This window comes from Colletotrichum destructivum, chromosome 6, assembly GCF_034447905.1.
Source record: "Colletotrichum destructivum chromosome 6, complete sequence".
In the NCBI taxonomy this organism is placed as follows: Eukaryota; Fungi; Ascomycota; class Sordariomycetes; order Glomerellales; family Glomerellaceae; genus Colletotrichum; species Colletotrichum destructivum.
In genome coordinates this window covers 320726-342817 of record NC_085901.1, presented here as the reverse complement: position 1 = coordinate 342817, position 22092 = coordinate 320726, and the positions used below count along the sequence as shown (strand labels likewise).

At 52.6% G+C, this 22092-nt stretch overlaps 6 protein-coding genes across 6 annotated transcripts; all 6 read right to left on the bottom strand.

Annotated features, from left to right (window-relative positions):
* Positions 1 to 894: 894 nt before the first annotated feature.
* CDEST_09279 (uncharacterized protein) lies at positions 895 to 3875 on the bottom strand. The gene is made up of 4 exons (XM_062925438.1): positions 3330 to 3875; positions 2376 to 3176; positions 1922 to 2251; positions 895 to 1842 (listed from the first exon to the last, which is right to left on the bottom strand). The coding sequence occupies exons 1-4, from the start codon at positions 3686 to 3688 to the stop codon at positions 1230 to 1232; spliced, it is 2103 nt and encodes a 700-aa protein (XP_062781489.1). The 5' UTR covers positions 3689 to 3875; the 3' UTR covers positions 895 to 1229.
* A 1-nt stretch (position 3876) lies between these two features.
* CDEST_09278 (uncharacterized protein) lies at positions 3877 to 5249 on the bottom strand. Its single transcript, XM_062925437.1, has one exon. The coding sequence runs from the start codon at positions 4235 to 4237 to the stop codon at positions 3962 to 3964; it is 276 nt and encodes a 91-aa protein (XP_062781488.1). The 5' UTR covers positions 4238 to 5249; the 3' UTR covers positions 3877 to 3961.
* A 1519-nt stretch (positions 5250 to 6768) lies between these two features.
* On the bottom strand, positions 6769 to 8111 carry CDEST_09277 (Putative zn(2)Cys(6) fungal-type DNA-binding domain-containing protein; the record flags this gene model as incomplete). The annotated part of the gene is made up of 2 exons (XM_062925436.1): positions 6769 to 7309; positions 7372 to 8111. The coding sequence occupies 2 exons, from the start codon at positions 8109 to 8111 to the stop codon at positions 7183 to 7185; spliced, it is 867 nt and encodes a 288-aa protein (XP_062781487.1). The 3' UTR covers positions 6769 to 7182.
* A 1543-nt stretch (positions 8112 to 9654) lies between these two features.
* On the bottom strand, positions 9655 to 13183 carry CDEST_09276 (Putative basic-leucine zipper domain-containing protein; the record flags this gene model as incomplete). The annotated part of the gene is made up of 3 exons (XM_062925435.1): positions 9655 to 12252; positions 12319 to 12667; positions 13132 to 13183. 3 exons carry the CDS (start codon positions 13181 to 13183, stop codon positions 11331 to 11333), a joined length of 1323 nt encoding a protein of 440 aa, XP_062781486.1. The 3' UTR covers positions 9655 to 11330.
* Positions 13184 to 16722: 3539 nt separating this feature from the next.
* CDEST_09275 (Putative transcription factor Jun, basic-leucine zipper domain-containing protein) lies at positions 16723 to 17661 on the bottom strand (the record flags this gene model as incomplete). Its single annotated transcript, XM_062925434.1, is given in 2 exon segments — positions 16723 to 17602; positions 17618 to 17661. 2 exon segments carry the CDS (start codon positions 17659 to 17661, stop codon positions 16723 to 16725), a joined length of 924 nt encoding a protein of 307 aa, XP_062781485.1.
* A 1716-nt stretch (positions 17662 to 19377) lies between these two features.
* CDEST_09274 (Putative G protein-coupled receptor GPR1) lies at positions 19378 to 22024 on the bottom strand. The gene is made up of 2 exons (XM_062925433.1): positions 20858 to 22024; positions 19378 to 20771 (listed from the first exon to the last, which is right to left on the bottom strand). The coding sequence occupies exons 1-2, from the start codon at positions 21085 to 21087 to the stop codon at positions 19520 to 19522; spliced, it is 1482 nt and encodes a 493-aa protein (XP_062781484.1). The 5' UTR covers positions 21088 to 22024; the 3' UTR covers positions 19378 to 19519.
* Between the last annotated feature and the right edge of the window lie 68 nt (positions 22025 to 22092).

Genomic DNA, 22092 nt, shown 5'->3' with positions numbered 1-22092 from the left:
GCAGCAGCGCTTTAGCAATGCAATTCATCTATATTCTCACATGGGAGCTTCAAAGATGATGAATGCTCACCGAGCATAGCGGGTAGCCAGACATGGTGGTAACCGCAGCAGTCACAGTGCCAAAGCCGCAATGAAGAAAGATAAGCAAGTGCAGCACCCCCATCTTGCTAGTAAACCAACTGTTTGATGAGAAGGTTTGTTGATTTGAATTTGATTCCAAAGATAGCAAGTGTTTTATGTAATACTTTGAGAGAATCAAAGAAGCATGGTGAAAGTAGAAATGGGGAAAGGTACTAACATGCAAGCCCAACCCTTGGCAACAATGGTGACTAAACTGGACACACAAGCATCGTCGATGAATACCGCTGCTTGCGAAGTTTTGGCTATGGCTAGTCCAGAAACAAGGGTTCAAGAAGTCTGGAACCCAAAGACAGTAGGCATTCAATAGGCTACTGCAAATGTGGTGCTGAGCAACAGGGGAAAGAATATAGGTCGCCGAGCCTGGACTCAAGCCTTACTGTAAACGGAATGGCAATTTAGCAAAGCTGTGTGCATCAGATGTTTCTTTGTCGTCAACAACACGAACTGGATTTAACGTGGAAGCCTCACCGCTTAGAACCAAAGGGTGGGAATATGAACAGTTGGTGTGTCCGCGAAAGGCATCACCCCCATTTTGCGATAACGTGACAGACTACAGGAGCTTTCTTTCAATCCTTGTTCGGAGTTCCATGGCGTCGAAGCCTGACTATACTTGTAGCATACACACTTTGGGACCAATACCTGATCAAGATCTGTTGAGTGTTATCAACGGCCCCACGACTGTTTGTTCGAGTCAAGAAACCGCCAAAAACACCCGACATGAAGCCACAAACATTTGAGAGTTTTATTTCTACTGTATTCGGTCACCATTGTACACAGCTCCGCCCTCTCCGTCTCCAGGAGTTCACACACCGGAAGATTCCCGCACGCCCAGCTGGAAGGCATCCCGACAGCTCAAGCTCCATCTCAAGTTTCCTGGCATTCCCCGAATCTATCTCGACCTAGTGAATTCATTTCCGCTACGGTGGCGTTGTCTTAGTATTTCCCCTCTTGTGGACGCGTCCTGCGCAATAGCCTGTCAGACTTTCCAAGTCCGCGGACTGTAATATTTGACTCCGGTATTCCCCTGTTCCCCCCTTTCTCCTCTCTGAGTTGCCAGCATGTCCGCCTTCCGTCTTGGAACTCACGGCTTAGATCGAGGTGTTCGTCGCCTCCCGCCCCGAATTGACCACCGTAAACTCGTTGAAGATCGCGAGCTCCTCGAACTCGGCCGCCAGCCTGTCGACGTGCGCCGCCACCGGATCCAACGTTCCGAGGTCGAGATCGACGACAAAAAGCGCCCGGACCTCGCCATATCCCCGATGATGCTTCGCCCTCTCGTCCGTGTCGTTCATGATGGCCCTCGCCTCCAAGGATCCCACAGCCCCTTCCCGCAGCGCCATCGACAGCAGACTGCGAATGATCCCATACGACAGCCGAAAGGAGCGCTGTAGTCTTTGATAGCCGAAGATACATGTGCGCAAGTCGGCGAGCTTCTCAGAGGTGTCAGCGGCGCGCCCCAGTTCTCGTATGACGGCGTTCGCAAAGTAGAGAAGCGCCGTGCTCCAGGGGAAGCTTTGGGACGCGGAGCTGTACCTCTGGAGGTACGTGGCCACGATCCCGCCTAGTTGAGTTGCTGAAGCGAGGCAGATGGCCTCGGGAGACGCTTGCTGGGAGGTAAAGGACTCAAGCTGGGCTCGTATCGCGTCACCATGATGAACCAGGGGACGGAAGAGATCCAGCACAAACGCATGGAAGTAAATACTGCGTGGTTTGGACCCGTGTTAGCTTGTGGATTTTCTGGCAGTTCGAACTTATCGTCCACCAGGCATGTCTCACTTACTGCAGAATCAGAACATGGTGACCACTCTCTCCGCTCCGCACCAGTTCCAGCGGCAACCTGTCGGCCCATGATAAATACCGTCTGTAAAGCACCTCCATGTGCTCGATCATGCTGTACCCCTCCACCCGCAAGATGTTGCCGTAGTTCACCCAGATCATGTCGTGTGCGATCAGTGCTAGTTTGCAAAGGTACGGGAATGTGGTTCCCATATAAGCTGAGAAGTGCGACCCGTCCGGAGATTTGGCGTCTTCGAAGTCCTCTGCGTCTCCTGGGATAGGCGATCTAGGCGGATAGGCTATTTTGCACGTCTTGTTCTGCGCACATTGTGTTCTTTTGAGAGGTCAAAACGTTAGCTGTATGAAAAGAAAACATCAGGGGGGGGGGGAGGGGGTTGCGAAGTCATTCCTGGCGTCAACGGTTCTTTGCAACGGTTCTGGCCAGCAGCAAAACGTACGTGATGTAGACAAAGCTTCCCCAGGCCGTTTGTGCCAGTGCGTTCTCCCAGAGAAAGTTGGTAGCTCCGTCTGGCCATCTCTCGGGCATGCCCTCGTCGGCAATGCCAAACAGCCCTATGCTTTTGGCAAGATTGATAGCGTGATCCAGATGCTCGGTAGCGGCCGTAGTACTCTTTGCATGGCAGGTCGCGGACATGCTCAGGTAAAGCATGGCGGCCACGGTGTTAGGAGTTGCCATTCCCATTGCCGTTTCGTGTTCCAGGAGCCGTTCTGCCTCATCATAGAACGAATAACTCCAAGCCGTCGCCTCTAAATCGTAAGACGCGTAAGCTTGCTGCAACATGATATCAGGGCATATTCGTGAGTCATAATTTGCGAGAAGAGCAATGTATCTTACACAAGTCCAACTAAGCAGGGAGCTGACGAGGAACCTGGAGCAAAAGCGCGTGCCGCCGGACATCAAATCGTTTAGAAAGAGATCAACGTCGAATAGCGCCGTGATCGCATGGTCTGTTTCGAGATACAGAGAAACGATTCTCCTGGCTGCTAGACTGGGGATTTTCACTCCAGTCCATGCCAAAATGTCCGCGTTGAGAAGTCTTTCGTCACAGAGAGGTGGGAAATCGAGAGTTCCGGCCTCTCGCTTGCCGGGCTTGTCTTGGGAACTAAAGCTGAAACTATGACCGGCACTTCCGTCTCGCGAGTTCGCAGTCATAAAGGGAGGCTTACCGCCAGAAGAAGACGGTTCTGAGTCTGAAGGAGAGAGGCGAGATGGCGTGTTCGTCGAAATTGGCAAAATTCTGATTAGCACATCGGAGTTCAGCCTTCCGGAACCAAGTTTGGATCTTTCTCTCTCCAACCTGCAACAAAGCCGTTTGTGACAATGTATTGTCACGGCCAACATCCCTGATAGAAAATCTTCAAATGAGAAAAATGAGAAAATGACAACTTACTCTGCAGAAGGCGATCCGACAGAATTGCTTGGAGCTAGTTGCAACGCAGAATCGTACTCCGTACGTGGGAGTTCTGTCAGAGCCCAAGGTGAATAGGCAGCGGCGTGACGCACCATCAACTCGAACTCCAGAGAAGTCTGGCCAGGGGGAGGAGCCACCTGGATAAGTTTGGGGAAGGGGTGGTCGTCGGCGGAATAGAATTGTCCTTGAAGGCTATCAACGATGTTCCCAGCATCTCCCCCGACTCGCAACTGCTGGAGGACGTCGTGGACTTGGTCATCGGGCACGAAACGAAGAAGACCGAGCAGTGCAGCAGCGTGTTTGTGACGGTTGACTGTCTTCTCTTCGAGCAGCTTCATTCCCAGGGGGATGGAATCCAGAATCGTCTTGGATATGGTAGCATATTCGCAAGCGAGGCCGCGGCGTTTGCAGTGACTACATGGTCGCAGACCGTTGCACTAGAACACAGGTCAGTGTCTTGAACATGGAGATGAAAGGCCGCCGTCTCTTGATGGCAGCGGGTGCCCGTTTCTGACGGCACTTATCCCCTCAGCAACATCCGTGAATGGTTTTCCAAGCGTGTTCGCGAGGGGGGGGTGTGTGAAGCTTAAACGGAGTTGCGATGGGTAATATCAACAACCTACAACACCCAACCCATAACGCACGAATGCTCCACTGCCAAAGAAGGACCCAGGTGTGTCAAATAAAGTGGAAGCATGAGGGATTACCCCTATCTTCTTCTCGTGACAGCTGTTGCAGGCCCTAGTGGTCGCTTGACGCTTCCTCTTGGAGCCCTCTTGGCCGTTGGGATTCCCTGAGAGAGCCTCGCCATCCTCGTTGGCAAGGTTCTCGTTGGTGGTTGGTGGAGGACTTGGAAGGATGTTCCTGTACTTTCGTTCCCGTTGCATGAGTTACTGAGGTCCGAGAGGGGAGCTTCTCGGGGCCGGGATGATGGTGTAATCTGTCTGGCGAATCGATCGGGAGAGAGATGAAGGAAGTTGAGAACGTGGGGGAGGCTGGCCTCATACTAGTAGTCCATAACCTGATAGTCAGTACTCATAGTTAGGCAATTATGTGAAAGCGCATGGAACAGAAGTGCAACGAGAGGGGGTATCGGAGTGGCCGTGGCTAGGCAGGTAGGTGTATGAGGGCAGCATAGGCACCCATTTATACACCAAGTCTTGGACACAAGTGGAGGATCGAGCTAGGGCAATGTGTTGGTGGCTTTCCAGGGGAGCCAGGCGGGATATAAGTAACTGGATAACACTTTCTCGTGCGGATGGCGACTAGACGAGTTAGTCGAGAATCGCGCAGACTAGGTTCTTGGTGCTGCTTGTCCACGCTTAGCGAGTTTGTTCTCATGCCAGATTTACACCGCTGTAGACAACGTGCATCAGTACTATTGCCCGTTTGTTTTCTGCGCCTTACAAAGTATTAGTGCCTCTTCTCATCCATTCTCCCAGTTGTTGTGATGCGACTTGGGCGCCTTTTCGGATGACGCTTCGTCGAGACAGGTTCCCCGTAGGAATCAGGATTCTGTGCCAGAGGCCGGTGCCAAGCGACGCCTAAGATTAGGGTTTCTCGCTGAAAAAAAGGCTGCTGGGTTTCAAATTTCACGCCCGACACGGGACAATTGAATCGCCGTGTTCAGGGTATGTTGTGATCTTTTTCGTAGTACGAGGTCTTGCACAACCCCTGATACCACCACCAGAGCCCCAGTCAGCATGTGACGAACGACCTAGGACTGCAGTTTTCGAGACCCGGGCGCCCGCCGCTCGGTTGTGACGATGTCCGCTTTTAATTGGAGAAGGGGGAAAATAGAAGGACCAGGGCCTCCGAGTAGCTATGCTTTTCCAATTAATGGTGATTTGAACCCCCCTCCAAGATTCTTTTCTCGATTCTCGAGGCATGAGAGGAGAGAGGAGGGAGGGGTACTGAAGAACCAATGGATGGGGGCGCCCCATGGAGCCTAGAAACTCATTGCTCCGTGGGTATGTAGCAAACAGCCCCACTCCTTCGGCCGGCAGACACAACTATACCAAATCAAAAGAGTCCAACGCGAGACGGCAGATAATAAAGCCCAATCAGGATACGAAAACTGTATGGGCTTCAGGGAGATTACTGCCGGGTGTATTTTCAAGCCTTTGATTTAGTTTTCTTGCTACCCAAATCATCACTCATGTGCGACTACCGACCACCTAATCAAGTCACCCTGCGGATAACCAGTCACCGGCCCTCAAAAAACACATTCAACAAGGACTACACTCTGCCCTACATTTCACACTTTGAAAACACTCCTATCAAATCAAGAAAACTTTCACAACACTCTGCGTCCTGTGAACGTGTATTGACACACACACGCCCTCCTCCCCGCCCCTCCGACCCCGCCACAACGACCGCGCCCGGGTCCTCTTGGTCCGCGCCCGAACCTCCCAACACCGCCGCCTTCTCCTTGGATCTCTTCACCACTATAAAGGCCTCAGAGATGGTGCTGACAAATCCGAAATCTTGTCGTTGGTATTGTGGCGTGATGGTGGTGAAGTTGACGCGTCGCGATAAGACGCAGGGAAGCGCGTCAATCTGTCCGGAGGGGGGTTCGCTGTGGGTAGCCAGTGATAGTAGGTATCAGACTGGATATGATGTCACGTAGTAGCAAGAAGTACGTCCTATCTGCGACCATCTGGTAAAGGGTATGGCTTGTGCAGTCACATAAGTCATGGCTCAGAGCAATTGCCGCTGTGCTTTGGTGGTCGTCTGCAATCAATTGTCGTCCAACCTTCTGCTCAACACAGAGCTCCATAGCTGGCCGTTCACATGGAAGACAACAAGCAAGTGCGTTCGGTTCGCGGGGTCAAAGTTGAGTTGCCATGACATTGTTTAGCATCAGCCCTGCTTGATGCATGTCGTTCCTACCCCAGCTGCTTGTCACGATCCTTGGCCATGCCAAACGACCGTGCTTCCATAGCACAGTCCGCTCTTATCGGTTGTGCTGGAATTGTTTTTATAGCGATCCCAATTTCCATTGAAGGCTTGAAGCACTACACACCACAACGCAGTCTTCGCATCGAGCGCCGTGCACGATGACCCAGAGGGGCAGTCGACGCCGTGCTTTAATCGGTTGATACAAGGATACCGATCCATTGTGAAGCGGCAGTGGGGAATTGGAAGAGGGGCAATGGTGGTCCTAAGATAGACATTTGTTGACGGGTTGAGAGAGTCGACAGCTACTTATGCTCCAACGATCCCCTGAGACGCCCTCTTTTGAATGGTGTCACCTCGATGTCGGTGGTCCACTAGTGGATCATCAGCTCAACACGCAACAGGAAGACAGTCATTGTTGATTGGTCAGCCTGAACACTCATTGGTCTTTCGGCGATGGTTCCGTGCGTGCTTCAGAGGGTGTTTCTGGACCAATCATCAATTAAGACGACAACTTGATTTGCTTAGAGAGGAGATCATCTACCTGTCCCAGTCTTTAATCCCGCCCACATTTGTCCACAAACAAAGGCGAACCTGATTTCAGAAGGAATCATTACGCCCTTTCACGACCCGGTGGTATTCCAAGCCCGCCGCCTGCTTCGTCGTCGTGGTTTGTACACGCGGAGTTCACTGATTAACTGGTCAAGCCCCCGTGCCATGTAGAGGCTGACCGACAGCCGTCCTTTAACGAACCCCATTTGCTCGTGGCCGTCATACAAGAATGCGCCAATCTCCCAGGGCAGTCCGTACGCGCGCATCAGTTCGGTCTCGTCATGTGATTGTTAAGTAGCCGCTTGAGAAAAGCCCATTTGTTTTTGGGGTCGTCCACCGTCCATCTCTACGTGTGCCTCTCCGTCCGGCATTCCTTCCAGCTTCACTGTTTCCGCGGAGCGGAGCCTGATCGACCGCCTTCTTGTGAGGTGAAGACAGCTATATCATGTCTAATCGTGTCTAGTAAAGCAGTCTGGGCCGAGGCGTCGAGTTTGGAAACGGCAGATCTTCTGGTGTCTTGCTGTCAGTATCAAAAGCCCAGAGGGAGTTTAGGGCTAGGTCATATTATTACAAAAGCTCGACGAGAGAGGATATGTCGGCCAGGGGTATGGTTAGGAGGTGCGTGTCGACACTCGACTCCTCTGAGGCGGGGGGTGTCTGGTTTGACTGGGCGGAGACTAGTTGCATCAACAAGTCGGCGTTCTTGATGAACTTGATGAAGTCTTCAAGGTCCGTTTCGATGTTGGCGGTGCGCATGCGGCGGATGATTTCGACAGACTCGGCCTCGGAGCGCATCGACAGCAGGCGGAAAAGCTTCTCAAAAAGAGCGACGCGGCGCTGCAGTTCCTCGTGCTTGCTTTTGAGGGCGGCAAAGCGAGTAACGCCTGGGTCGGCATCGTACTCACACCTAGTACGATCCATGCCGGCGCACATGGAGCACACGGGACGCTGGCCATCGCACTTTGACTTCCGACGACGACATGAGGTGCAAGCAATCTTTGTCTGGGGACAGCGTCTAAGCGCACTCGAGGCGGTCCCGGTGGCGGATCGCGGGGTCGACTCCCGTTCTGATGAAGCGCTGCTAGCTGCTATTGGGGCTGCGGGTAGGATCTCTCGCTGAGGTTTCATCGTGACCTTGAGCACAGGGAGACCACGGCAAGCCTTGTGGGCGACCAGGTTTGCCAAGGACTGGTGATAGGAGGCACAGACGTGTAATAGTCGGGACGGCGTGATCAACGCGCTCGCCGACAGTAATTGAAATAGGCACGCGGGTGGATGAATCGAGAGGGAGGGTATGACAAAAAAGACCATGACGCCGCCACAGAGGTGGCTGCTGCTCTTTCGTTTGCCACTTCCGCCCTCAGGTGCATCAGTCGCCAGGTGTTAGTGCTGGTGCTGGTGCTAGTGCTGGGACTGAGGGGGGCTCGAAATATTCCGGCGCCGTCGTAACGATCACACAGCGGGCCCTCCGACGAGAATGAGGAAATCATAACTATATAAAAATTACCTAAAGGGAAAGAAATGATGGCTTTGACAATGCAAGAGCAAAAGAAAGGAGTTGTCGATCAAGACTTCAAGTTACGCCTTGCAAAGTTGTCTAAACCCCATGGATTCTCGTCTGGCCGTGGTGGCCAGGCCAGGCTGTCGTGTAGCTATGGCATCCGTTCAGCTACGGCCAAGGCAAGGATGCCGCAGCAAGCCAGCTAGACGCCGCCATGTCTATCAAAACTGTGCTGAGGCGTCGGGCACCCTCTGCCTGTCGATGTCAGCAGGCCCCTTCCCAGCGATTGGTCGTTCGCGGCCTTCTATGATATTCCCCTCTGGCTACTGGAGACCTGACGAAGTACACGCAGGGGTGGTAATGAAGTCCTCTGTCCGAAGAAGGGGAGAAAAGAAGGACTGATGATGATGATGATGATGATGATGACACCGCATGCTTTGGATCGGCTGCCGAGTCACTGACGATGAGATCCAAGCACTGCAGCCGTCTGTACCTGTACGCTACAGCCTGTAGCAATGCCCTGTCGGATCGTCGTGGTGGTCGTGGCGGTGCGCTGGTTGCCAGGCTCAGCAAAAGGCACAGTGCTCCGTCCCTGCGGCTGTTAATTCGCTGGAGACTCTTCCGAGAAAAACAGGCCAATAACCGGCCTGTCTGTTTTCCAACGCCCTGCTGCGGCGTTCTAGACACGGCTAACGGATACAACCTGCTTCCACGACGACTCACAGCCGAACTGAACCGGTCGACAGTCCATCAACCAAGGGAGGTCTCTTGACGATGTTCGTGGCGGAGAAGTCGTTTATTGAATGGGCAGAGACGGCGGACGAGCAGGGCCGTGGGAAAATGGAGGAGCAAGAACAAAGCTCAGTCGACTGGGCACGTTGAGTCCGGACGAGGCGACTTCAACACTGATATCTTGCATCGAACGCCATCTGCATCCGCAAGTCTCTTGGTTAGGACATTTCTCCCTCCGAACAAAACAGACCGCTGGCCTCGTTCCTGTGCTCTCCCGTGCCCTGAGCGCCCTCCTCTCAGCACCGCTTCAAAGCAATGTAGTATTAGACTTAACGTTGCAATGCTTCTAGTATTTTTGTGCCTAGCTTCATGTCGATAGCAGCATCATTGCGGGTACTCTGTTCCTGTTGCAGCCGACACTGCTTGCTGTCCTCGCAATGTATCCCTGAATCATCTCGCAGTCGCAGCTGCCATGCTCGAGAATCCGGTTCCTCAGCGCGAGTAACGTCACATACCCACTTTCCGACCACCCCCCCATTCCGACCACCTAAAAATGCCTCACCGCCACATCCAACCTCCCACCTCCTCCTACTTCTAACTATCACAACATTTTCACCACTCATCCAAATCACCTCATTTTTTGCATACGCTTTATTCTAACCCCAATGGGGCAGTATACCGAATATGAGATTAATTAGGCTATTGAGGCTGTAGGAAAGGGTATGAGTCTAAGGAAGGCATCTATTGAGTATGGCATCCTAAAGACTACCCTCCGAGACCGTCTGCATGGCACCTAACTAAGGGATATTGCCTTTGCAGACTACTAGAGGCTCTCTATTGATTAGGAGGCTAAGCTTGCTGAATGGGTGCGAATCCAGCATGCCCTTGGGCTTGCTCTAACCTATCAGCAAGTGAAGGTATTCGCAGAAAGGATCCTTTATGCTATGGGGGATATAGATCCTCTAGGAAAGCAATGGATCTAAGGATTTAAAAGAAGAAACCTATCAATCAAGGTCTAGAGAAGTCGCCCTGTTGACTCTAGACGTGTTAATGGAGCATCTACTGAGGTCATTAGGGACTGGTTTAAACTCCTCGCTATACTAGAGATTAAGGGCATTAAACTAGCTAATAGATATAACATGGATGAGACTGGTATCCTTGAGGGCTAGGGATCTAATGGGCTGGTGCTGGGGATGGCTGAGATGAAGTCTGTCTGCAAGAAACAGCCTGGATTAAGGGCATGGGTGTCTATTATCGAATGCATCTCTGCTATAGGCTATGCCCTGAATCCCCTTATTATATATAAGGGTAAGATAGTCTAGCAGCAGTGGCTTCCTCTAGATCTTGGCCCTTATAAAGGATGGCAGTTTACTGCAACAGAAAATGGATGGACTACAGACGACACTGCAGTTGAATGGCTGCAGAAGGTCTTCATCCCTTAGACCCTCCCTTAGGGCAAGGAGGAGGCTAGACTACTGGTTGCTGATGGCCATGGGAGTCATACAACGACTGAATTTATGTGGCTCTGCTATATTAATAACATCCACTTGTTATTCTTACCTCCACACACCTCCTATGTCCTTTAGCTACTTGACTAGTCAGTCTTTGGCCCTGTAAAGGCAGCCTATAGGAAGGAGCTTGGATACCTTAGTTAGTGGAATGATTCTACTATTGTAGGCAAGAGAAACTTTATAGGCTGTTATTAGAAGGCTTGTCTGGCAGGCTTGACGATGCAGAACATCTAAAGTGGTTGGAAATATACTGGCCTATGGCCTGTCTCTGTGGCCAAACCCCTTATGAGCCCATTGCTGCTCCCATCAACACCAGGGCCATCAGATCAGGCCTGCAAAGGGCAGTCTAAGGGCAGCCAAGGGCAGGCTGGAAGTAAAGAAGCTGAAGGATGGGTATCTGCGTCGTCTGCAGTGGCATGGTCAACGCCAAAGAAGATGAAGGATCTGGCTGGCCAACTGAAGCTATTCACAGAGCTGGAAAATCACGCTTCTACTCAACGCCTCCTATTTAGGAAGGTAAAAAAAGGCTTTAGTGAGCAGGCTTATCAGTTGGCAGCTGCCCAGCACAAGCTGGAGCTTCTGCAGGCCCAGGTTGCCAATACTGCAGTAAGAAAAAGGAGGGCAGTCCAGCTGGATCCAAACACCAAGTTCGCCAACATCAAGGACATCCAGAAGGCCCAAATTGAGGCTGGCGAAAAAGAGGATATTACAGATAGATCCAGCGAGTCTGATTTACCTAGTGAAGCTGAAAGCTGTATTGTGGTGGCATCTAGGTGCAGTTAATAGTTAATTGAACATACTGGTGTTGGTGGGAATGCCCTCTTTTTTGGGTGGTCGGAATGGGGGGGTGGTCGGAAAGTGGGTATGTGACGTTACCTCGTTCTTGAGCGCTGTCACACAAGAGTCCAGGTACACGCGTTCCTGCGTAACCTGCTTCTCCTTGTTGACCAGGTCCATCTCGTACTGCGTCGTCTTCTCGCGGCAGCGCTTGGCGGCCGCTCGATTCTTGACGCGATATGTCTTCTTCCTTTCCGGGCCTCGCAGCGCCCGAGAAATGTCGCTGTCTTCGCCCTTGTTATCGCCTTTGACACACGAAATCGGGGTGACGGGAGAGGGTTCGCTGCCAGCTTCAACGCGTGCCCTCTTGGCGCAGTGTTGGGCCGTCGACGAACTATGCGGTTCCAATGGTTCTTTTACCGACATCGTTACTTTTTTCTTCGTTGTGGTGGTCCTAGAGTCTGGCTCTGGCCGGGTTTGACCGCTGGTAGCAGGATGCCAAGCTGCGTCCATGGCAAGGGGGGAGGCAGCCGGTGTTGGACATTGTGGCGGCTGGCTGAAGACGACCGGTTGTGATTGCTGGAGATTTTGCTGAAGCTCTTGGTACCAGGACCAGTCTTCGGACCACGGCGCCCAGCTGACAGCCGAGTAACCCGGGGTCGTCGTTATGGCCGCCTCTGACGCCTGATGGCTCGGTCGTTCCCTCTCCCAATGAATCGAGTCCGTCGGTCCTGCAGAGTTGCCGAGAGAAAATACTGGCTCAAAAGTCTGGTAACCCTGCCCAGCCCACTGCTGATGGAAATGGTAGTCGTTGGTGGGAGCCAAGAAGGGTGTCTGCTCCGACAGTGGTACGTCATAAAGAGACAGGGACGTGTATCGTGCCTCAACCAGCAGGGCTGAGCCGGGATGACCTGACTGAGCCATTTGATTTCTGACGGATGGATGTTAGCTAACTTTCATTCTTGGACTGAGCCACGGCATTGGGTTACAGTCGTACAAACATGGGATGGCAGGCTCCAGCAGCAGGCCGCCTTGGAGGTGATCTCGAGTTGGTGCTGCGGAAATAAACTCAAACCCTGGGTCCTCGCAGGAGCTACATTGGCCTCCTGAAAGACAGATTTGATTACCGAGAAGAGATGATGAGGGATCAGGATGGGTGCGACATGGTGGATGGGATGGAGAACGGGATCGGTCGAAAGCCATGATTCCGGTCCAATTGCTGTCGACGGGTATAGTTCCGAAGTCAAACAGTGTAGAAAGATACGGACAGCAAAGAAACCAGGGTTTAGGAGGCGATGACGGATACCTGGAGGGAGGGGGCGGGCGAGGGCATATTTGACCAGACCCTGGTGGTTGTCAGGGAAGGGTGTGAGCATGCGGGATGGGCACGATGGGGCTGCTTATCCGCACGAGTAGTAGCAGGGAGTGACTGCTCACCCAAGGCGTGATGATAGCATCCAGTGTGACTTTGGCAGATGTTCAGGAGGCAAATTCAATTTCAAACTTACCGTGCTCTGCACGTGTGTGAGGCATGCGCGGCCAGCCAGCGTGTCGTTCAATAGGGCGGGGCGAGGCTCGGTGGTTGTCATGGCTGGCGTAGCGTGGTCTGGGCCGAGACGAAGAGGGAATCGCACGGGGCGTGAGCTAGGGAGGGGCAATTCTGTCCAAAAATGCAACCGGGCATTCCGCTTTTGCTTCCATAGGTACTGCAGCTGTACCTCATGCAAGTGTTGGGGGGGGGCAGGAAATGACGAAGAAAACATAGACAAGGCCAAGACCCGGCAGGATGGCAGCTGCTGGCAGAACATACCTATCCGTAGACAGAGAAGATTGTCAATCAGCCAGTGGCTGATGTGCTGCATGTCGCGACGTACTCCGAAATGGTTACCGTTGTGATTGGCTGCGGAGATACTTCCGCCGACCTCTTCCCCTCCTTTCCCTCCTTTCCCTCCTTTCCCTCCCCCTCATGAACCTGCTGTTTCACGTTTCTTTTCCTTTTGCTCGTCGTCGTCATTCCCTCTCTCCATCTCCTCCAAATTATTGCCGATGCAGATACGGATTAGTTGATCCACTCTTAGTTCATCCGATTTCCACACCATGTGCACGGGTGACCGTGACCGATGCAGCAAGTGCGCCCTAAGCCTGTCAGGATGCCGGCTCCAACACACGCGGGTGTAACGCAGACCTCACACAAGCGACCGATTGATATGGTCTGCCCAACCACGTGCGTGCCAGAAGGATGGTTTACGGAAGACAAGCAACGAGGATAAGAGCCCACTGGAGGGATAGAAATAACCTCTTGCAACCTAACAATACCTCTGTAAGTTACACAGCGCAAGCCAGTAACGGGACTGCAGCAATGAACGACACAACACGCAGCCAGCCACACATGCCAAGTTCGAATGTGAAAGGTCGCAACGTGCTAGCCAGCGCAGGAGTTAGCTCCGGTGCCTCTGGCCAATGACCTAGGTGGGCAGACAACCCTGAACCCTGGGGCCAGAACTACCAAAGAAGAGGTGACACACCGACCTCGCTTCATAGCCAGGATTGCGACACATGTGGCTATCTTTTGCGATGGGCCACACCATGGGGGCCTAGCTAGGATTCGGAGCTTTTCTTCCTGTCCCCTACACAATGTATTGTTTCTTTTTCCTGCAAAACAGTCGGCCGACGTTGATGATAAGAGTGAGGTCTAGACAGGCAGCTGGATCATCCGTGTTGGTCTTGCCCTCGGGTCTGATTCTCGGGTCCATTCCTCGGGTTTAACATGTACTTCTGCCGATGTACTTTCTGTGGCAACTGTCGTACGGCATGCTTGCAGTTTGCCTCAGCACAACTGATAGAAGCCGTGGTTAATGCCAAGCCAGGTTCGGACCTGCAGGCACGTAGACTCGCGAACTTCCCTTCCTCATCGTTCTTCGCGAGTTGGGCCGTTATAAGGAATCCAGATCCTTCTTTGCATCCCGGGTCGCGAAGCTGTCTCGGAGTGGGCCGCGGACCGAGGCTGCCGGACCGTGTCTCGGGACCTTTTTACCAAGAGCTGACAAAAGGCTCAACAACATCCCGCTCGGGGAACGGGGGCTTTGCATCCTGCAGAAAGCAAGGCTTCGGGCATCGAAAAGCGCGAGGCCCATTACATAGGCTCAAGTAGGTCTCGCCCGTAAATTGCTGCTGAGTTGCAACGTCGCACTCCTGGCACTCCTGGCTAGCTTGTGCCTCCAGGCGAACTCTCTCAATTCTTCCACGTATCTGTCTCTGATATGAACCATTTGGACTAGACCGTATGCGCACCTGTGTTGGTCATGACACATATGCTGGGTTTTTTTCTTCTTGAATTATTTTCCTTTTTTTCAAACGTGTTTCCATCGGTGTTGTGTATTCGTACTTGTGCGGCCTTAAGAGCGGCGGCCTTGGCTACTTGTATCAGTGTGCACCTGGGCTGGTTTCTTGGGTTAATATATGGGGCTTGCGTCAGTTCCATCCTCCAGCTGTTCCTTTCTTCCTGCTTCTGCCCTAGGTGAGGTGGAGGGGGACCAATGGAGATAGAGAGGTGCCTATGGTGCGTTGATCAAGCGCACCTGGTCGGAACTTCGTCTTGAGACCGGTAGTCCCATGGCCTTCAGGGTTTGCGGGACGTGTGAGGCTCACAGCGTCAAGATCTGGAAGGCAGTCTCTCACATGATATGGGGGTTCTATTGCTTCTTGCGTACGTACTCCCTATCTCACCGATGCTGGTTCCGAGGCCTCGAATCATGAAGGCATTCGAAGACGTGGAAGCTCAGCAAGGGCTCTGCTCGCAAGCCCCCCCATCCTCCCCCCCCCCGGCTCCAATGATAGCCCTGCAAGCCAAAGGTCACACCAGTTGCAGGTGTCCAGCACCAAGTGTTCCCTCTTCGAGATTTCCAACCAGCTCACGTCCGGTTTTCCCATGAATGAACAGGCATCGCTTCTGGATAGCAGACAGTGTACGGCGTTGTACAACAAGCTCCTTTGCTGGAAGCTGTCACTTCATAATCATCTCATGACGAGCAACAGCGTCTCGCCATCTGTTTTTTTGATGCTCCAGCAAGTCACAATTCAACCGTTCCGTACAAAAGTAGGGGCAAGAAAGAAATAATAAATCCCCTCTTCGGAAGCCTCCAGCTGACAGCTTCCCCCGCCAGAGCAACATACGATTCCGTCGCCCTGAGGCTTCTCTATAGCTACACAAGCCACGCCGGCACCGACCTATTCGACGGCCGCAACGCCGCCTCTCTCCAGGTCCTCCCAACCTCAACCGAACAACTACCACTTTTAGCGTGCGCTGTTAGTGCAATGCTAAGGGTGGGCCCCAGTCCCCGCGGTTTGCCGCCGCGCGCTGGGGCAGATTAGCTATACGCTAATCAAACCCTTAACAACGCAAATTTTCCCCACGAATCGAGCCGACGATTATTCAACCTAACAAACCGCCGCCGACTCGATATCGCCTTCCGCAGGCTACATGAAGTCTTCAATTGACGAAGCAGAGGTTCCATCTAGCCTGCCGAAGGAGGCGGGTTCTTTCCTGGTGAAGCGGTACTCTCAGGCCCTATTTTACCACCCTCGACCGACTCCTCGACTTCGCTCTCTCAGCACAATCCCCCATACGAACGAAGAATTCCCCTCGAAGAGTCACAGCTGTGTCTTTATCTGTCGTAGAGCCTGGCAGACTAGGACGGAGAGGAATAAGCTGTACCTCCTCTTACCGGTCATCGGACAGCCGCCTAACACCAACGAGACACTACGACCACGAAGAGCGCTCCGAAGCGCTATACTTATTTTCGGAAGAAGGAGCTATACAAGGAAGCCGTTTAAGTTGCCGGTGAACCGTGGCCACTGACGGGAGGAGCTCGCAACACGGGGGACGGGTATGGTGAACTATCGCTAGGGTATATCGCGGGAAACCTTTGGCTAGGTCTGGGCAAAGGCTCAATTAAGTGTTAGATGAAGCTAACCTGGAGGCCCATCGTATAGTGGTCACGGGCAAAAGGCTTGAAACTCTGTGCCAATAGGCTTGACTTGTAGGATATCTTTGGTAGCCCTACACGCCGCATGCCCCTCGGGAGGCCAGCCACGGCGTTAAAATTTACACACACAGGGAAGATATTTTTTTAACTCTAAAGATATTAGAGGCTAGCTAATTTATACTATAAGACTTATATAGTGCAGTATACTACATATAGATTGCGGGGGTACTACCCATCATCCTCTCATTCAAGATTCGGAAAGTACTCGATTTTCCTTTCCCTTCCTCCGCGCAAAAAATCGAAGCTCCTTCAGACGAGGTTTCCGCGGTGTGGCCTGCGGTATCGTCGAGATCAGAGAAACCGTTCTCCGATCCCAGAGAGGGCACGTCTGCATTATTGTCCCTGTCGAATACCTGCTAGTCGGTATAACCCTCATTGGCCCCGGTCATGCAGGGCTGACTGCGTGTCTGCGTGTTTCCACCATCAGTTAGAGCATCGGTCATAGTGCCAGATTGCACTAGATTCTGAGCTGCGCCTGAGATATAGTCCTCAATGAAAGAGCACCCGCATCCACCATGTTGGAGAACCATGTGTTTCAGCATCAGGATCTCGTCGCGCAACATCGCCGCTTCGGTGTTGAGACTCTTATTAATGTCTTTGATAATCGTCTCTTGGGTTTGCAATTTCTCAATACCCTTTTGCTTTTTCTGCCGGCACTTATACGCGGCCTCACGATTACGTGCGCGGATCTTGTTCCTCTTGCTGTCGCCGCCGCTAAGATGACTGCTCAAGTCGTCGAGCCCGCTTGTTGAAGCGGTTGAGGCACATTTCTGTTTGCTCTTTTTTGTTGTTTTTGCAGCTGTCGATGCTGCCCCGGCGCGCTGGCTAGTCCCCGAAAGCCTTGGCCGGCCTCTGCGGCGATTTCGTGCCTCCGTTGAGTCTACTGGTTGAACCGCCTGCGGTTTCTTTGCCAGATTACAAGTATGGGGGCCAACAGGCGACGACACGGAACTTTCCGGCGAGGACAGAGACTCAACAAGGTTGCCGGAAGGTGAGTCCTGCCATGACTTAGTATTTTGCGTCGAGGTTGACGATTGTCGATCCGCTGTAAGCCAAGGGGCTGCGGGGGCTGAAGTCAAGGCTGATGGTGACACAAACAGCGCAACGTTGTTTCCCGACGGTTGTTGCAATGGCAGGTGTTGCTGAAGCCATGCAGGTTGATCATGTTGATGTTGCTGCTGTAGACTGTCTGCGTTTGCTGAGTTGGCGAATGAATGGGGAGCATTTCGAAATATGCTTTGACTCGGTTACCTACTTTGGTGAATCGCGCCTACACCACCGGCGGAGAAGTCCATGTTTGCTGGGGTTCCCTAGTGACTGGGATATCGTTGTTCTTGGGGAAGACGAAAGTTTACTAGGATTCCCTGGGCCGCCTGGTTGGCGAAGTTGGGTTCCTGGAAGAGCGTCGGTTGTACGAGTTTACAGTCCTTAATGCGTCGATGGTGAAACGAGGGACGATTGACCTGAATGACAAAGGATTGGATTTGGCAGTTGCGAGAGGTGCATTGTTCAAATGTAAATCGGCAGCAATGTAAAACCCTTGTACAGTATGTATGCTTGTCAAATCCTTCACAGGAGGGGAAAAAGAGAGGGGGGCTGGAAGCGGGTGATGGACGACAAGATCCGCCCTGGTCATGCTACCGGGCAGCTTGGGCCTGGCAAGAGTGAGGCACGGCACAGCGGAAGCAGATGTTTGCATGTTAATACTGTATGATGACGCAATGATTGCGCCGTGCAATGTAAGGTTACACCACGCGATACTGTCCACCTGCTTGCGTCCGCCCCAGTAGTGGCAGGTGCCGGAGGAGGCCTCCGGCCTGAAACAGTGTGTGATTTGATATCAACCACCGGAATCTAGTCCGCCACGCAATCAATTAGATATCAGCCACCGGAAGTTTCCCCGGTGGCCAACCCAAATTTCCGCCTGTCAAATTTACTTCAAACCTTGAACCCCGCTTCTCATGCAAGCAACGGCTGGAACGTGAACCACGACAGATCGGCCGAGCGGGGCTTGACGGCCCAATGTTATTGAGCCGGCCACCCCCCACATTTTGCTAGCGTAGCATCAAGTGGAGTCATTCTTGCGAGATTACCGGCGTTCCTACTACTGTATCGCGACTGATCCCAAGAAACCTCTAAGCACATGGCGAGATGTATACTTAACCTCAATGCGTCAACGATGCTCCCATAAACACTTTGTTTCTCTTAGCTTGAATATCTCAACGTCGATTCCATCCAGGTCAATCCCTCAGGTGCAGCCGGTAAAGCCATGCTGGTGCACGGACTACAGCACTCCATGGGAGGCCCTGTGATCCGTGCACGCCAAGACTCACCTTAGTTCCTGAGCTCGCCCCAAGTGGCACGTGCAGCTCTGTGATGTTTCGAAGTCCTCCAAGTGAGCACGCCTACCGCGACCCGGCTTCGACAACGCAATGGTGTGCTAACCAGCGGAAAGCAAGCCGTTTATCCCAATCTTCGTTTCCGTCTTCCTTCCGATCTTGGTCATTGACGGAGCGAAGCTCACTCGCCCGGACTTATTGCGCGGGCGCCTCGTTGAACATGGACCCAGTCCCGGGGCCAGATGCATCTGCTGTGCCAACGACTTCTCTTATCACGGCCGCCCAAATCGCACTCATGTGCGTACCTGTTTTTGGAAGGGCACGCTAACAACTGGCAAGGTGATCTCCACTCGGGGTAAATTTGGTACGCGCCGCCCAGCACGACTTCACCCCTAGCCCTGTCCGACTGCTTGCCAAGTCACAGCCAGGCAAACCGATTGGCAGGATGGTATACTCGGGTCGGGGTTGGGGATTGGTCGGCGAAGAGGATGGATCTGGGCGCGCGTGTCGGCCAGCGATTCGTACCTGTCGCTTATTAGTAGATCCTTTACTAAGAGCTGCCTGCAGCGTCGTTCCACCACTCGAACCACTGATGGTGACTCAATGGTTCGCAAATTCCAAGCAATTTACTGTGACAGAGCTGTGCTTAACTGGTAAACGATTTCTAGTATGAGGCGATCAAGAAAATATACATTAATTCATTTGTCATGAAGACAAAAATGATTACGCTAGCGACGATATCCCTTCGACCGATCCGTTGCCGATTCTCGTCTTTGGTTCGCCGTATGTTTGAAGGCGCTCTCCTGTATCTTGCCTATCTGTCCGCCCAAGGCTTTTCTACAGCGCAAAACAGACACGAATTTACTAGGCCTTGCATTGACAGGCTTACTAGTGATAGTAACACGGCTGCAAAATGACCCGAGTCCTCTGGGCTATCCCAACGCATAACATGCGCGGCAAATGGAACCGCCCAAATCAGCGTGTACACAAGGGGGTATACAAATAGGAATCGCATTTGGCGACGGATCTTGTCGCGCGTCTCGGTCATAACCTGGTGAAAGAGAAACGGAGTTGCGTTGTGCTCAGGATCCGATTCGAGGTATGTGCCTTGGCGAATGATCGACCAGATGTTTGCAAGTGATGTAGTGCGGGCACTCGTCGGGCTACTTAGCGGCTTCCAGTACGTGCTGGAACTTGCTTGCTGTCGATATCGATGATCAGGTGAACTAAAATCGACGGTATCGCGACCGATATAACTCTGAGGGGGTGACAAGGGAGGCACAAAAGTAGGGGAGAGGGCACTCGTGTTAGTAGCCAATATGCGGGATGAGGCGGCTCCATTTGACACATAAATACGGTCATCGTCGTCGGCACCGTACGTCGGCCAATTCCACATGATCTTCTGGCGGCTATGCTGCAGCTCGATTTGGGCCGCGGTGGTACTGGCTGCAGAAGATGCTTGCTGTCGTTCTGAGCCTTCCATGGAGGCTTGAGACCCACGGTGAGACGGAGTAAGGAGCACTGGGGAAATGTGAGACCAGAGTCTGTCGTCTGGCATCTGTTCCGCACTTGCGCGCCTCATGGCGCTAACATGACCGAAGCGCCGAATGCGCAACGTAACGTAGAAATAGATAGATGCGTATAGTGCAACAATAGCAAAAAGAATCATGTAGCGGGGCACCCAACTAAGGGCGAGCATCGTCCATTCGGGACGGACGGGCAAATAGCAGTAACCGCCCTTGTTCACATAACCAGGCCGGTTGATAAAGGCTAGAGAAGCCATCAAAAGCGGAAAGAAAGCAAAGGCGCTAAAAGTAAGGCGGCGGTGGGGGTTACCGCCGTTCCGGCGCCCAGATTGTCGCGATCGAAATAGGTAAATTACTGGGTGGAGGGCGATGAGAACAACGGCAACGTCGGATGCCTCTATGCCGACGGAAAGGAAGAAGCCGCTCACTTGACAAAACGACGATTCGGATGTAACTGAACCCATTTTGAAGTCGACGATTGGAAAGATGATTAACCACAGTGACTTAAGCATGTCGCTCGACGTGAGCAACATGATGAGTCTGGATGCTTGTCAGCAGGGAACTAAATCCCAAGGTTGTCCCGGCTTGGTTTCAAGATGGTGCACCATCGGTCGAGATCAACTCACTCATGTCTTAAGCTTCGTCTCCTGCGAGAAAACCAGTAGAAGGCGATGGTGGTAGATACAAAGCTTAGTGCAGCGACAACTAGCGACGCAGATTGAATGGCTGTCCAATGTCGATCGGTAAGACCTTCAGGAATGCGGCCGGGAGCCGCGGTTCGGTGGACAACGAAGACCTCCGGCCCCGGCGCAGTAGGTGATTGCGATACGTCGATATCCGGCGGCCATGATGCCATGACGGCTGTGGTATCCTGACCACCGGTCGTAGCCGAGCGATGGAGGAAAGAAGTTGGCTCACGTGGGAGGCTGCCGAATCCTCATGGCGATCGTAATGAACCGATGGCTGTGGCCAGTGATAGATGTAATGATAGTCGTTGTAGAGGTTGGGAAGGCCGGAGTTACAGCCTTTGGATCTGCCTCGAAAGCCTCTTCGCTCTATGGCCAATCCAACTTGGTTCGGCTGGATCGTACTCGTTTGTTATTCGTCAGTCGGTTGTTTTCCAGTGTGCAAAGCTAGCTCCGAAATGCCCGGGCTGACGTCAAACAACCCAGCTTGTGAGGGAATGAGAAAACAATCGGGCGCGGGGAGTGTTTTGGACAGAAACAATACGTTTTTTCTTTCGTTGTGTCGAAAAGAGACTTCACTCTGTACGGTTGTTGACCTTTGCTTGCTGTTGCTACACGACGGAAAGAGGAGTCGGGTATGAACGAGAAATGTTTGTTAGACTGGTGCAGTTGACCCATAGTTATAGATTTCGTCCTCTAGTGTCCAAAAGGGCGAACAACTGAGAAAGAAGATGGGATAAGTCCTGTGAAACAGTTTTCAATGTGATTCCTCATTGAGCAAGTCCTCAGCACTGAGAGGCCGGTGTGTTGAGATGAGGTCCGTCCTCCTCATGACACGGATTGCCGCTCTGGAAAGGCTAATGAAAGCTTTAAAAAGAACGGACACAACTGAGGCAACGGAGCGAGAATAGGAGAATTGGGAGGCCGAGGTGCGAGCACACCCACACACAAAAGGGGGGCGGGGGCCCAAAAACAGGCTGTTAATGTCGTGGATCGAGGCTCGGCGCCTAGTACAACAGACATCTGGTCCGGCGCCTGTGTCTGTGTGTTTTTGTGTGTGTTTGTGCGTCGATCGTGTAATGGGAGAGGGAAGGGGGCGTGTGAGAGGGGTTCGCGCGGACTGAAAGGGCATCATTCAGGGTGAATGGACTGGAGAGGCTGACGGGTGGTCTAGT